This window comes from Cololabis saira, chromosome 18, assembly GCF_033807715.1.
Source record: "Cololabis saira isolate AMF1-May2022 chromosome 18, fColSai1.1, whole genome shotgun sequence".
In the NCBI taxonomy this organism is placed as follows: Eukaryota; Metazoa; Chordata; class Actinopteri; order Beloniformes; family Belonidae; genus Cololabis; species Cololabis saira.
In genome coordinates this window covers 6538875-6552502 of record NC_084604.1, presented here as the reverse complement: position 1 = coordinate 6552502, position 13628 = coordinate 6538875, and the positions used below count along the sequence as shown (strand labels likewise).

Genomic DNA, 13628 nt, shown 5'->3' with positions numbered 1-13628 from the left:
ACCAGGTATCTAAGGTTAATAGTTAATAACAAATTTAGCGTGTAATTTACAATTTGTCCAAATATTCTTCATGAAAGATTTATGAAGAATGTGTATTGTCCTCCCTACCTTACTATTCACCATCCCAACCATCGTTCAGCCTGATGTCTGTCAGCTCGGATTCACTGGCGAGTGACTCAGTTACTGATAAGTTAATGTTGTTGATACAGATAAGAGGATTGTAGGAAGGTGAGCGGGGTCCCACTCTTCTGTTTCAGGACCCAACTGCCTTCATCCAAAGGGAACTAAGAGCACCCTGAACTCTGAACGCTGCATTGTAATGAGTGGTCAGGGAGGAGGTTTGAGTGCGACTGGTAACCATGACGACGGCAGTGGTGGAAAGAGATTCAGCAGGAGCTCTGACCTCAAACATGATGTGATCGGAGATGTGGGGCTGTCCACTCTGCACGGCCCGGAGGATGAAGGAGTCCCACAGGTCGAGGAAGGTCCGGAGGTGCATGAGGACGGGATGAGGCAGCTGGCCGATGTCCACCGTCCCTGGAAACAAGCAGGTCTTTTTAACTAAACTGTACAGTTGAGGACAAATATTCTCAAAGGCTTCAAAACAAGGGCCTGGACTCCCTTTTCTCTGTTCTTGAGGACACTTCCCCTTTAATCTATCAGTTCAGATATGCTGCTGTATAAGCTGCTGAAGACATGCTAATCGATCATTGACCTCCAATCACTCATGTGGACCTTTAGAAACTTTCCTCCACCGGGCGGAGGTTAGGAACAGGTGAAAAGGGTGTCCAGTTGGGTCGCTTCAAGGCTTAGAGAGTCCCTGGATGACGGGGTCTACACGGCGTATCAGGAATCCCTAAGTTACTGTCCTGCAGCTACCAGGGCGTGCTTACCTTTACTGAAGGCGGTAGCGACTCTCAGGGCACAGCTGGGGGCAGACAGGTTACTGGCAGAACTGCAGATCACAGACCTCGCCTCTCTGTCCATCACCAACGCAATCCTACCACACAAACCAGGCTGTTAGCGGCTGCTTTCATACCACTGTCCTTCACATATTCAATACACAACCGCTTTAAACGGGACCCATTATGAAAAACAGGTTTTTTTTGCTTTAACATATACTATAAAGTGGTCTCCCCTCACCCTGCCAACTCAGAGAAGAAGTAAAGCGACGAAATTCTGCAGGGTCTGGAAATCTGCTCCCGTCGTGAGTCACAACAGGAGCAGATTTCCACAGGTCGGCCTCCGCTGCTGAAACTACGCCCACAACTAACTCCGCCGGCTGGAGCGTCCGCCATTGTTTGGAAGTGGTGGCTGTTTCCACAGCGAGGGACAGTTTTTGCATCGACACCTACTCTCATAAAAGGATCAGTGCCCACAGTACAGACCCGGCAACTGCACACGAGTCAGCGGTAAGTGACGTTATTTTTTTTCTGTCATTCATATTTGTCTACAAGTATGATCTTTGCATGGGCTAAGTATTTAGCTTAGCTCTGGAGCACCGGAGCCCCGGACCGGGACTCCTCACCGGACCGGACCGGTGAGCAGCTCTGGAGGCTCCAGTGTTCCCTAACGGAGTGTTAGGGAACACTGGAGCTCTATTAGTAACACATTTTTCGTCTGTTTATGGTTTCAGATCTTCCAAGCACCTGAAGCTTCAACGACACCTTCAGAAGACGCACAGTCCTTCCTTGAGCCAGCAATAGTGCATACATGTTATTTATATAAAACTTATGTTATTTTTTTTTTTTTAACAATAAAGTTGCCATTTGTGAAAATTCAGTGTTGTGATTTATTTACAGTTAACAGGATTAATTTGTCTTGTAACATAAGAAATGAAAGGATGAGGAATCGGAGTAAATAACTGTGGTGTACATGTTTAAAATTAAATTAAATCCTCCTGTGTGAAGACGAGGTGACGAAAGGTTGATTTATGGTTCCACGTTACACCAACGCAGAGCCTACGGCGTAGGGTACACGTCCATTTAACGCAGAACCGTAAATCAGGCTTTAAGATCCGTTTACAGCGTGTAACTGAATGAGAGCGTCCGACTATCAGGTCGAGCTGTGTGACATCGGACGCTCTCTGTCCACACTGAAACTGTTAAACTCTCTCTGTCCACACTGAAACCGTTAAACTCTCTCTGTCCACACTGAAACTGTTAAACTCTCTGTCCACACTGAAACCGTTAAACTCTCTCTGTCCACACTGAAACTGTTAAACTCTCTCTGTCCACACTGAAACTGTTAAACTCTCTCTGTCCACACTGAAACCGTTAAACTCTCTCTGTCCACACTGAAACCGTTAAACTCTCTCTGTCCACACTGAAACTGTTACACTCTCTCTGTCCACACTGAAACCGTTAAACTCTCTGTCCACACTGAAACCGTTAAACTCTCTCTGTCCACACTGGAACTGTTAAACTCTCTCTGTCCACACTGAAACTGTTAAACTCTCTGTCCACACTGAAACTGTTAAACTCTCTCTGTCCACACTGAAACTGTTAAACTCTCTCTGTCCACACTGAAACCGTTAAACTCTCTCTGTCCATACTGAAACTGTTAAACTCTCTGTCCACACTGAAACCGTTAAACTCTCTCTGTCCACACTGAAACCGTTAAACTCTCTCTGTCCACACTGAAACTGTTAAACTCTCTCTGTCCACACTGAAACTGTTAAACTCTCTCTGTCCACACTGAAACCGTTAAACTCTCTCTGTCCACACTGAAACTGTTACACTCTCTGTCCACACTGAAACCGTTAAACTCTCTGTCCACACTGAAACCGTTAAACTCTCTCTGTCCACACTGGAACTGTTAAACTCTCTCTGTCCACACTGAAACTGTTAAACTCTCTGTCCACACTGAAACTGTTAAACTCTCTCTGTCCACACTGAAACCATTAAACTCTCTCTGTCCACACTGAAACTGTTAAACTCTCTCTGTCCACACTGAAACTGTTAAACTCTCTCTGTCCATACTGAAACCGTTACACTCTCTCTGTCCACACTGAAACCGTTAAACTCTCTGTCCACACTGAAACCGTTACACTCTCTCTGTCCACACTGAAACTGTTAAACTCTCTCTGTCCACACTGAAACCGTTAAACTCTCTCTGTCCACACTGAAACCGTTAAACTCTCTCTGTCCACACTGAAACTGTTACACTCTCTCTGTCCACACTGAAACTGTTAAACTCTCTCTGTCCACACTGAAACCGTTAAACTCTCTCTGTCCACACTGAAACTGTTACACTCTCTCTGTCCACACTGAAACCGTTAAACTCTCTCTGTCCACACTGAAACCGTTAAACTCTCTCTGTCCACACTGAAACCGTTAAACTCTCTCTGTCCACACTGAAACCGTTAAACTCTCTCTGTCCACACTGAAACTGTTACACTCTCTGTCCACACTGAAACTGTTAAACTCTCTCTGTCCACACTGAAACCGTTAAACTCTCTCTGTCCATACTGAAACTGTTAAACTCTCTGTCCACACTGAAACCGTTAAACTCTCTCTGTCCACACTGAAACCGTTAAACTCTCTCTGTCCACACTGAAACTGTTAAACTCTCTCTGTCCACACTGAAACTGTTAAACTCTCTCTGTCCACACTGAAACCGTTAAACTCTCTCTGTCCACACTGAAACCGTTAAACTCTCTCTGTCCACACTGAAACTGTTACACTCTCTCTGTCCACACTGAAACCGTTAAACTCTCTGTCCACACTGGAACTGTTAAACTCTCTCTGTCCACACTGAAACTGTTAAACTCTCTGTCCACACTGAAACTGTTAAACTCTCTGTCCACACTGAAACCGTTAAACTCTCTCTGTCCACACTGAAACCGTTAAACTCTCTCTGTCCACACTGAAACCGTTAAACTCTCTCTGTCCACACTGAAACTGTTAAACTCTCTCTGTCCACACTGAAACTGTTAAACTCTCTCTGTCCACACTGAAACCGTTAAACTCTCTCTGTCCACACTGAAACCGTTAAACTCTCTCTGTCCACACTGAAACTGTTACACTCTCTCTGTCCACACTGAAACCGTTAAACTCTCTGTCCACACTGAAACCGTTAAACTCTCTCTGTCCACACTGAAACCGTTAAACTCTCTCTGTCCACACTGAAACTGTTACACTCTCTCTGTCCACACTGAAACTGTTAAACTCTCTCTGTCCACACTGAAACCGTTAAACTCTCTCTGTCCACACTGAAACTGTTACACTCTCTCTGTCCACACTGAAACCGTTAAACTCTCTCTGTCCACACTGAAACCGTTAAACTCTCTCTGTCCACACTGAAACCGTTAAACTCTCTCTGTCCACACTGAAACCGTTAAACTCTCTCTGTCCACACTGAAACCGTTAAACTCTCTCTGTCCACACTGAAACCGTTAAACTCTCTCTGTCCACACTGAAACCGTTAAACTCTCTCTGTCCACACTGAAAACGTTAAACTCTCTGTCCCACAGGCTGAATTTCTGATTTATGTAGAAAAAACAAGCTTTAGATTGTTTTTAAGACATTCAAGGCCTGTTTAAAATATACATTAAATGCCATAATAGGTCCCCTTTAAGGGAAAATAAAAGTTGCTAAACAAAGATCAGACGAGTTAAAATAACATTTGAATAATAAAAGGTACATATAAAGTCCATCTACCTGTTAGCGACTGCATTCAGAGCCTCCAGGAACTCCATGTATCTTTCTTCATCCTCAAAGTTGCACTTGTTGGCTAAAATATCCAAGTACTGCTTGTTCCAGCGCATGTCCACCAAAATCCTGTATTCATCTGGCAGCAGAGGATTGGTTTTTTAATTTATTAAAATTGCAACGTTGGAATTCCTGTGGTTAGTATTTGGTAGAACTGTTGTGAGACTTTTGGGAACCTCCAGATACTGTGACACGCTTGTGGGGGGCGAACCAAAACACTGCAGCTACATTGAAGAGTTTAAAGTCCCACCAGATTCTACCAAATACATGCCACGTCCTCCCTAAAGAGGAAGAGAGTCCCAGCTTACCGATGCTGTGGGGCTGGAGCAGGCCGGCCAGAGACCTGCCCTTGGTAGCCAGCTTGCTGCTCAGCGCTGCCTTCAGAGCTCGGTTTCCTGCTTCCACCTGGACCAGCGCTGAATCTGACAAACACATGCAGGAATAAAACAACTGCTGCTCCAAAAGAGACGTCTTTACACCTAGTAGTAGAAAAACTAACATACATTCTAAGAGGTAAAGTTGAAGAATTTAATGACATGTGGTCACCCTTTTTACATTTTATGGACAATCTGCCCAATGATTGTCATGAACAAAGATTAGAAGACAGTTAATTACGGAAGAGTATTAGGGCCATGCAGGAGAAAAAATATTTGTGAGGGAAGATTTTTTTTTATTGTGCACTTCGAGAAAAAAGTCGAAATGTCGAGGAAAAAGTCGACATGTCGAGATTAATGTTGAAAAACAATTTAAAGAATAAAGTCGAAATTTCCCTTTTTCTTGACATTTCGACTTTTTTCTCGAAGTGCACAATAAAAAAAAATCTTCCTCCTCTAAAATATTATTTTTATTTTTCTCCTGCCAGGCCCTAATACTCTTCCGTAGTTAATTGCTGTTTATTCTCAATACCCCTTTTCTTGTGACTTTGCTGTTCTTATACAGGAAATGGGCTAATTGTAATTGACAAATGTATTCTATCGTATGTGTATTTATACCTGCATCTTTTTTTTTTTCCTTGAGTTAAGTCGTTTTATTTTTTTTTATTCTTTACTTTTGATTATTCTTACTATTTATTTTATGTATTCACATATTTTCTGTCGAGCACTTTTGCTGAGGACCTTGTGGGGGGGTTGTTTTTGGGCTTGTTGTTATGAATGTTTTGTATGTTGGTTATTTGAGAGAAAATCAATAAACAGAATTTGTAGAAAACAAAAAAAAAAGCAAAAAAAAAAGGCAGTTCTGCTCGTGTGTGTGAAGCAGGGCCTGTCCCGGACCAACCTGGGGCGTGTTTGTAGCTCTTCCCCAGGTGGGACAGCCAGCTGCTGCGCAGGACCCAGTCTCCGTGTGAAGCCCTCTCCGTCACCAGCTTCACTGCCGTGGGGATGAGTCTCAGGGCGTCTCCGTCCTCCAGATCCACCACCCCTCCGGAGAACGCCGGGCCGTCGTGGGCCGCGCTGCTCTGCATGGCCCGCCGCAGGTCGGTCAGGCTCAGGGGACGACTCCTGCAGAGATGCAGCTCAGGTCAAACCACAGCGGCCAGACTTCATGCATCTTTTCAGAAATGCAATTTATGCAATTTGCAGTGTTGCCTTCTATCTCCAAGTTTAAAAGACAACTAAAAAATAATCTTTTACTAACCTATATATAATATAAAATGCTTCTTCATGGACTGGTGGGATGTATGTGTGTGACTGTATGTGTATGTAATGTCCCAGAGTCCTTACCGTGTTCCCTGCAGGCTGAGGGTGTTGAGACAGAACAGCAGGACCTGTCCGTCCCGGAGGACGGAGGAGAAGCAGGAGTCCTCGGTGCAGAAGAGGGCGGAGGGCAGGCCGTCGGGCCAGACTCCGGCACACAGCAGTCCGTTGCCCCAGTCCTCCGTATCCAGGACCGCCAGGTGCTGCTCGATGACCTGCTGAGCTTGCTGGGGGGAGAACGTGCTCATGGTTAGTTCCTCAGGGGGAAGAACATCTGTACTGGTCTAGTTTTGAGGGAGTGTAGCACCCTATAATGTAATAATTTCCTGAAAATGTAATAACATTTGCACTTAACTCATTCGAAAATGTAATAAAATCCAATATTGTAATAACTTCAGCAATAATGTTATAAAATATCCTGACTGATATTGTAATAACATTTTTACCAATAATGTAATACCTTATTACATTATTGGGAATTTATTACATTTTCAGGTGGGTCTTTTTTTTCAAAACTGCTAATGTAATACTTGACAGATAATGTAATATATATGTTCATTTTCAGTCCAGAGATCTACATTTTGTGTTTTAAGTATCTAAGAATGTTATATACGCTGGATTTGAAACCCCAGAAAGACTATTGGGTTAAATTGCAGACTTTGAGTACCATGTAATAAATTCCCAATAATGTAATAAGGTATTACATTATCAGTAAAAATGTTATTACAATATCCATCAGGATATCTTATTACATTATTGGTGAAGTTATTACATTATTGGGTTTTATTACATTTTCGATTGAGCTAAGTGCAAATTTTATTACATTTTCAGGCATTATTACATTTTCAGGAAATTATTACATTATACAGTGCTACAGGGAGGAAGGACATTTGGCCCAGTCTTTGCAGAACTGTTGTAATTCAGCCACACAGTAGTGACCGTAGCATTGATCATATCCGGGTTTGATACCTTCTGGCTGGCCGTGGATCTCTGGCAGGAAGAGTAGGCCTCTCCGCAGGCGTGCTGCAGGGCACTGGGTAGATCCACCCCCCTCTGGAGCTGGCAGGACAGCAGGGTGGCAGCGTGGAGGAGGGAAGCCACCGAGGAGGCCGGGGAATCTGGGGGACAGAGGTCAGAGTGGAAATACTGTAGACCAGGGGTCTGCAACCCCGCTACTCCAGATCTACTGTCCTGCATGTTTTAGACCGGGGGTCCCCAACCTTTTCTGTACCAGGACCGGTTTAATGTCTGACAATATTTTCACAGCCCAATCTAAAGGTGTAGCTGATAAAAACTAAATAAAATGACAAGATCTGCATTAAAAACTGTGGTATTTTCTCTATAGTAATAATAATAATAATAATAATAATAATAATAATAATAATAAAAACATCATTTTCGAAAAAATAAAATGAAATAATGGAAATTGTGAATTACTTTAATATGAGTATTTCTATAAATGTGTTTTTATGTTTTTTTTCTCATTAAAATTATTTAAAGCCAGGCTTTTATTTTATTTGTTATTTATTAAGGAGACTGATATTTAGTGCTTTTATTTTGAAGGCGTCTCGCCGAGACCTTGTAAACATCCGGCGCTTCAGACTTTAACGGTAAAAGTTTAACGGCGGTAGAAAGTGTGTCTGAAAGACTAAACTAGTGTCTTGAATGCTAAAGTGGAGCCTAACTGACACAAAAATCACCTGCTGATGAAGATTTGTGCAAATGTTATGCCGTATTTATGTCCAGCTTGAGTTTGGTTACTCATGTATTGTATGTATTGTATGCTGTTATTACCGAGCAGCTGTGTTGGTCTGTATTTAAGTTAAATTAAACTTATATGAATATAGAAAGACTAACCCTATTTTATTTTATTCCTTTATAGCTCTTAAGGTGTGTTTGCAGTGTATTTACATCCAAGGAATAAAAACATTGTGAACCATCAGTTTGAGAGTCAACCATCATCAGTCGGGGCTACAGAAATTATTTTTTCCTTCTGTGCGGCCCGGTACCAAATGACCCGGGGGCCGGGTGTTGGGGACCACTGTTTTAGACGCTGCTCTGCTTCAACACACCGTGATACAAGGAGCTGTGTCTAATGAGGCTCAGGAGGATCAGGTGTGCTGAGGCCAGAAACTAGGCCTGTGTTGAAAAAATCGATTTTCTGATTCAAAATCGATTCTCATATTAATTCCTAAAAATCGATTTGTATGTCTAAAGATCGATTTTTCTTTTTTTTTTCTTTATCTTTTTTTCATCATTACATTACAACTTTTGATATTTTTTTGTTTATGCCCAAAAAAGGAATGTTTTGTTGGACACAAGAATAACTGGTGTCATGTTTTTGCCTTTAAATATATAAAGGTATGGAAACATTACAGTTATAATTACATAAATTGTCTATATTTCATTACTTTATATACTGTCCTGGTATATGTGCATAAAATGCTAAAAACCAAATTCTCAAAAATTAAAAACCAAAATAGGATCTGAAAAAGGGAAATGGAATGTGGGAAAAAATAAAACCGATTTCATACGGCCTCTGTTTGCTGCCCTGGATCTGTTCATATCAGTCATATAATTCATGCAACAGCTCAAAAAACAGTTTTAATAACACTAACCCAAATCAATATCAGAATCGAATCGAATCAAATCTTGATAATCGATTCTGAATCTTAAGTATCGTAATCGAATCGATTCTTGACATTTGAATGCCCAGCCCTACTGGAAACATCCAGAACATGCAGGACAGGGGGGCCCGAGGACCAGGGACCTGCTGAAGACAGACTAATATCCATTATAACTTACCCCAGATGGCAGCTTTGATGCCTTTATGGATTTGGATCAGCAGTTTACACACACAGTCCCCCGTCACCCCGGCCGTGTGGAGCAGGGTCTTCAGGTCCAGCGAGTCCCACACCCCGTCATGTTCCCCGGGGATGTAGATCTCCACTCCTCTGTTCCTCATGGCTCTGGACAGCTCCCCGTGCACGGGATCCATGGTCAGGAACAACCTGCAGAGCCCCACGGGCATCAGTACAGAGGTCTCTCTGACCCAACTACCACTGAATAAGGCCGGAATTATTAGCATTACAAACCTGAAGTTAGGGTGTGGGGTGATCTGGGGGGTTTTTCCGTCTATGACACCCCGCTCGTTGATGGTGAGGGATCCGTTGGGCTCAAGCAGAGCGTTGAGGCGATCCAGGACGGAAGCGCTGAGGATATAATAGAGGAGAAGTGTAAGCAACTACACCTCTGTTCACTTCTTACATTATATTTATATGAGCTGACAGGAGATGATGATGCCAATATGTGCAGATCTCTTGTGAGAAAAAAACAAATGCATAAAGAAGCATAGAAAGATACGGAAGAGTATTAGAGCCATGCAGGAGAAAAAATATTTGAGAGGGGAAGATTTTTTTTTATTGTGCACTTTGAGAAAAAAGTCGAAATGTGGAGAAAAAAGTTGAAATGTCGAGATTAATGTTGAAATACAATTTCAAGAATAAAGTCGAAAGTTCACCTTTTTTCCTCGACATTTCAACTTTTTTCTCGAGATTGTACTTCAACATTAATCTCGACATTTCAACTTTTTTCTCCACATTTCGACTTTTTTCTCGACATTTCGACTTTTTTCTCAAAGTGCATAATGAAAAAAAAAATCTTCCTCCTCTAAAATATTATTTTTATTTTTCTCCTGCCTGGCCCTGATACTCTTCCGTAGAAAGAGATGAGAACACTTGCTGTATCCCACCTGCAGAAGTTGACGTTGTCCATGAGCAGCCAGTCCCCGGCCTGCAGGGCTTGGACCAGCATGCCGTCCAGCCACTCGAAGCCCCCGTTGGTCCAGCCGTCCTCCAGCTGAGCCAGACGCTCCTTCAGCAGGGTAAAGTCCTTCTGGAGCTTGGACATGTCTAAAGAACAATACAGGAAACGCTTACAGGACAAACACTCTAAATCAATGTACATCAGCAGTAGGGGTGTAACGATACAATAATCTCACGATACGGTACGATACACGATATTGAGGTCACGATAACGATACGATATTATAGCAGTATTTATTTAACAACCTTGAATGAGGAACATATGACTGGAAAAAATTGTCTTTTATTTGAAAGACACAAAATACAAAACAATGCTGTGCGTTTGCCCTATTGTTCCAGTTTGTAATGCTTTATAACTGTTTAAGTTTTAAAGAGAAAGCCAGGCCAACCATTTTCCACAAACTGAACTAAAAGTAAATGTCAGGTTTACATTATGCATCTTCAGTTTCATACAAGTACAAATATTTTGCCACAAACTGAATAGTTTCTCTCATGTATGATCTGACTTTTTTCTTTTCCAGAAATTTAACAACTAAAATTAAATAAATAAATAAAAGTAAATATTTTACATCATAAAAAAGATCATGCTCACCTTATAAGTGTAAGAGGAGATTTATTTTTGTTAAGAAGGTTATTTTGGTAATTCAGGGTTGATTATTATATAGTCTGTTTTAGATTGGGCGGAGTGATACGCCACAGTACGGCACTAGGTGCTGTGTTGATGTTCTAAAATCCTACGCTGTTGAGGGACATTAAAGTACACTGGAACTCAGCAGAAGTTTCCCCGTGTTTATCCTACTCACCACCCCAAAAAGGTTTAATTTAATAAGGTAAGGCTTAACTCTACACCAGCCTTACATCAGTAAAAGTTCAGAGTTCAAAACCCTGATAGAGTCCCGTGATCGGGACCAAAACGGTACTAGTTTCTTCTGAGCGGAGGAAGATTTTGGTCCGCGGGTCGAGGCGCGGTCGGATGCGCGTTACTAGTCAACACAATATATTTATATTATTAACCCAATATCCTGATACAGTTTGTCACCTCCACGACACGTATCGTGATGTTTTTGTATCGCGAAATTTCGTGGCACGATATATAGTTACACCCCTAATCAGCAGTGATCCTGCGGTCGTCATGGTTACCGGTGAGCACTTTGAGCTTGGTGTTGAGCTTCTGCAGCAGCAGGATGATGACCTCCAGCCTGTTCAGGGCCTCCGAGCCCACGCTCCCCCCTGATCCCTGCAGGCCTTTCTCCTTCAGCCACTGGCAGAACAGGCCCCACGTGTGCAGCAGGAACTCCGTGTCCTGCAGGCCGACGTCCAGCGACATCAGCCCCCGCCGGGTTACCATGGCAACCATGTAGTCCACGCTCTCCAGCACCTGCTGCCACGGTCTCATGATGTCAACCTGGAATGAGGGAAAAGAGGCAGAGACTGATGTACCGTCAAAAAAATTCCCCACGGTAAGAATTTGTCATCTCGAAAAAGAGAAAGAAAGAGAGAGAGAGAAAGAAAGAAAGAAAGAGAGATCCTGGGGGATCGCTTCTCGTCCAGAGTCTTGTCAGGGCCTTTTTAGCAGCAACAGTCAATATTTTGAAGAGGTAGATGTCTCTCTTTTCAATTACTTCAACAGGGAACTTAACATCATTTTCAGTTATTTATTTATCATTAGTATTTTTTTCGTTGAATTGTGTAATGTTCTGTCCTTAAATCAAGAAAAACAGGAGGTAGACTGTATATCTTTTTCTCATTTCATCGAGTTAGTATTTTTATGTTGTCAAATATCCTATACAGGACTGTCTCAGGAAATTAGAATATTGTGATTTTCTGTAATGCAATTACAAAAACAAAAAAGTCATACATTCTGGATTCATTACAAATCAACTGAAATATTGCAAGCCTTTTATTATTTTAATATTGCTGATCATGGCTTACAGCTTAAGAAAACTCCAATATCCTATCTAAAAAAATGTGAATATTCTGGGAATCTTAATCTTAAACTGTAATGACTGAATGTATGACATTTTTTATTTATTTTTTTAACTTGCATTACAGAAAATAAAGAACTTTACCACAATATTCTAATTTTCTGAGACAGTCCTGTATATATTGTAGATTGCCTTACAGAAATAATATGATACTCAATGTAAATGTGTAATTGATTCCTGTTCTACTGGGACTTACCCCCTAATAAAAATATTTAAAAAAAGAAATCAAAAGAAAAGAAATCCCACTGGCACTGGAAGGTGCGTGGTCGTCATGGTTACCTGCTCGAAGCCTCCCAGCAGCTCCGTGGTGTCCATGGCGCTGTTCATGGCCATAACCCGGAGCCGGTGTCCTGTCAGCAGAGCCAGCAGTCTCACCAGGCTGGTCTTCCCGCTCCCCGTGGGCCCCACCAGGATGCTCATCCAGCCCATCTCCACACACTTCATCAGGGACTCCAGGGGCCGCAGGGCCTGGTGGGTGACGGACAGGGGGGGGTCCAGGGCCACCGGGGCTCCCCCGCCGCGGTGCAGCACGGAGAAGCCCACCTAACAACAAACCACGGTCAGCAACATCCCTCAGCCGCAGCTTTGAGCTGACAGATTTGGTTTTTGTGGACAAACCTGCACGTTGAGAGGAGTGATGTGAAACTCTCTGGAGCCCAAGTACGGCTCAAAGTCTTCTCCAAACACCTTCCTGAACAACAGCAGCACCTGAGAGGAACCGGGGGACAATCACAGGTTTTTATGTGCTTTGATGTACATTAACTAAATAATATACAGACTTGGCTTTTCATATGTATGATAAACAATATTTCTGGTTGTTCTGCATTCGGAGGACAGCCATGGTCTGAAATATGAGCACACCTTCTGGCAGTTAAAAAGGCCTCTTGATGAGTTACTTTTAATAGCACCGATCTCTTGGCCTCGTTTGAATTTAACTAAAATCTTGTTCAAAATTGCTAGATTTGCTGAAGACGGAGAGGTGGAGTTGAAAGTGTCCTTGCAGAGACAAAACTGAAGCACACTGCCACAGAACAAGAGGACAAACTCCATGATAGTTTGCGTGGAAGATTTTAATTCGATATTTTAGGACACTTCAAAGTAAGTACAAATGTGATCTAAATTCAAATTGTTGGAGAAAATGTGGGGAGCAGATAGCACACCACAGTCATGTATTTTGGTCATGTAAGTGAATTTTGGGAAAACTCTGTCAGAGAATTGGAGAATATTTTTGGTGTTTCTTTTGATAAAAATTCACTGGTGTTATTACTTGGAAAAACACCAGAAGAAATCAAGAGGAAAGATACTCACTTGTTTTTTAGTTTTAAGAGTAACATTAATGAAACAAATTACAAGAAATTGGTTAAAGGATCATTTAATTAATTCTAAATGGAAGGATCTTGTAAATGACATATA

The 13628-nt window shown here is 42.1% G+C and overlaps 1 protein-coding gene across 1 annotated transcript in view; it reads right to left on the bottom strand.

The window, feature by feature from the left end:
- Positions 1–13628, bottom strand: part of mdn1 (midasin AAA ATPase 1) — a 133672-nt gene that overhangs the window by 55587 nt on the left and 64457 nt on the right. Inside the window, exons 41-53 of the mRNA XM_061707359.1 lie at positions 12834–12923; positions 12495–12758; positions 11371–11635; positions 10158–10317; positions 9502–9618; positions 9212–9417; positions 7376–7524; positions 6434–6633; positions 5988–6211; positions 5021–5134; positions 4662–4791; positions 894–1000; positions 404–537 (exon numbers count right to left, since the gene is read on the bottom strand). Of these exons, the coding sequence (XP_061563343.1) occupies positions 404–537; positions 894–1000; positions 4662–4791; positions 5021–5134; positions 5988–6211; positions 6434–6633; positions 7376–7524; positions 9212–9417; positions 9502–9618; positions 10158–10317; positions 11371–11635; positions 12495–12758; positions 12834–12923 (2160 nt within the window). The remainder of the gene's footprint in view (positions 1–403; positions 538–893; positions 1001–4661; positions 4792–5020; positions 5135–5987; positions 6212–6433; positions 6634–7375; positions 7525–9211; positions 9418–9501; positions 9619–10157; positions 10318–11370; positions 11636–12494; positions 12759–12833; positions 12924–13628) is intronic.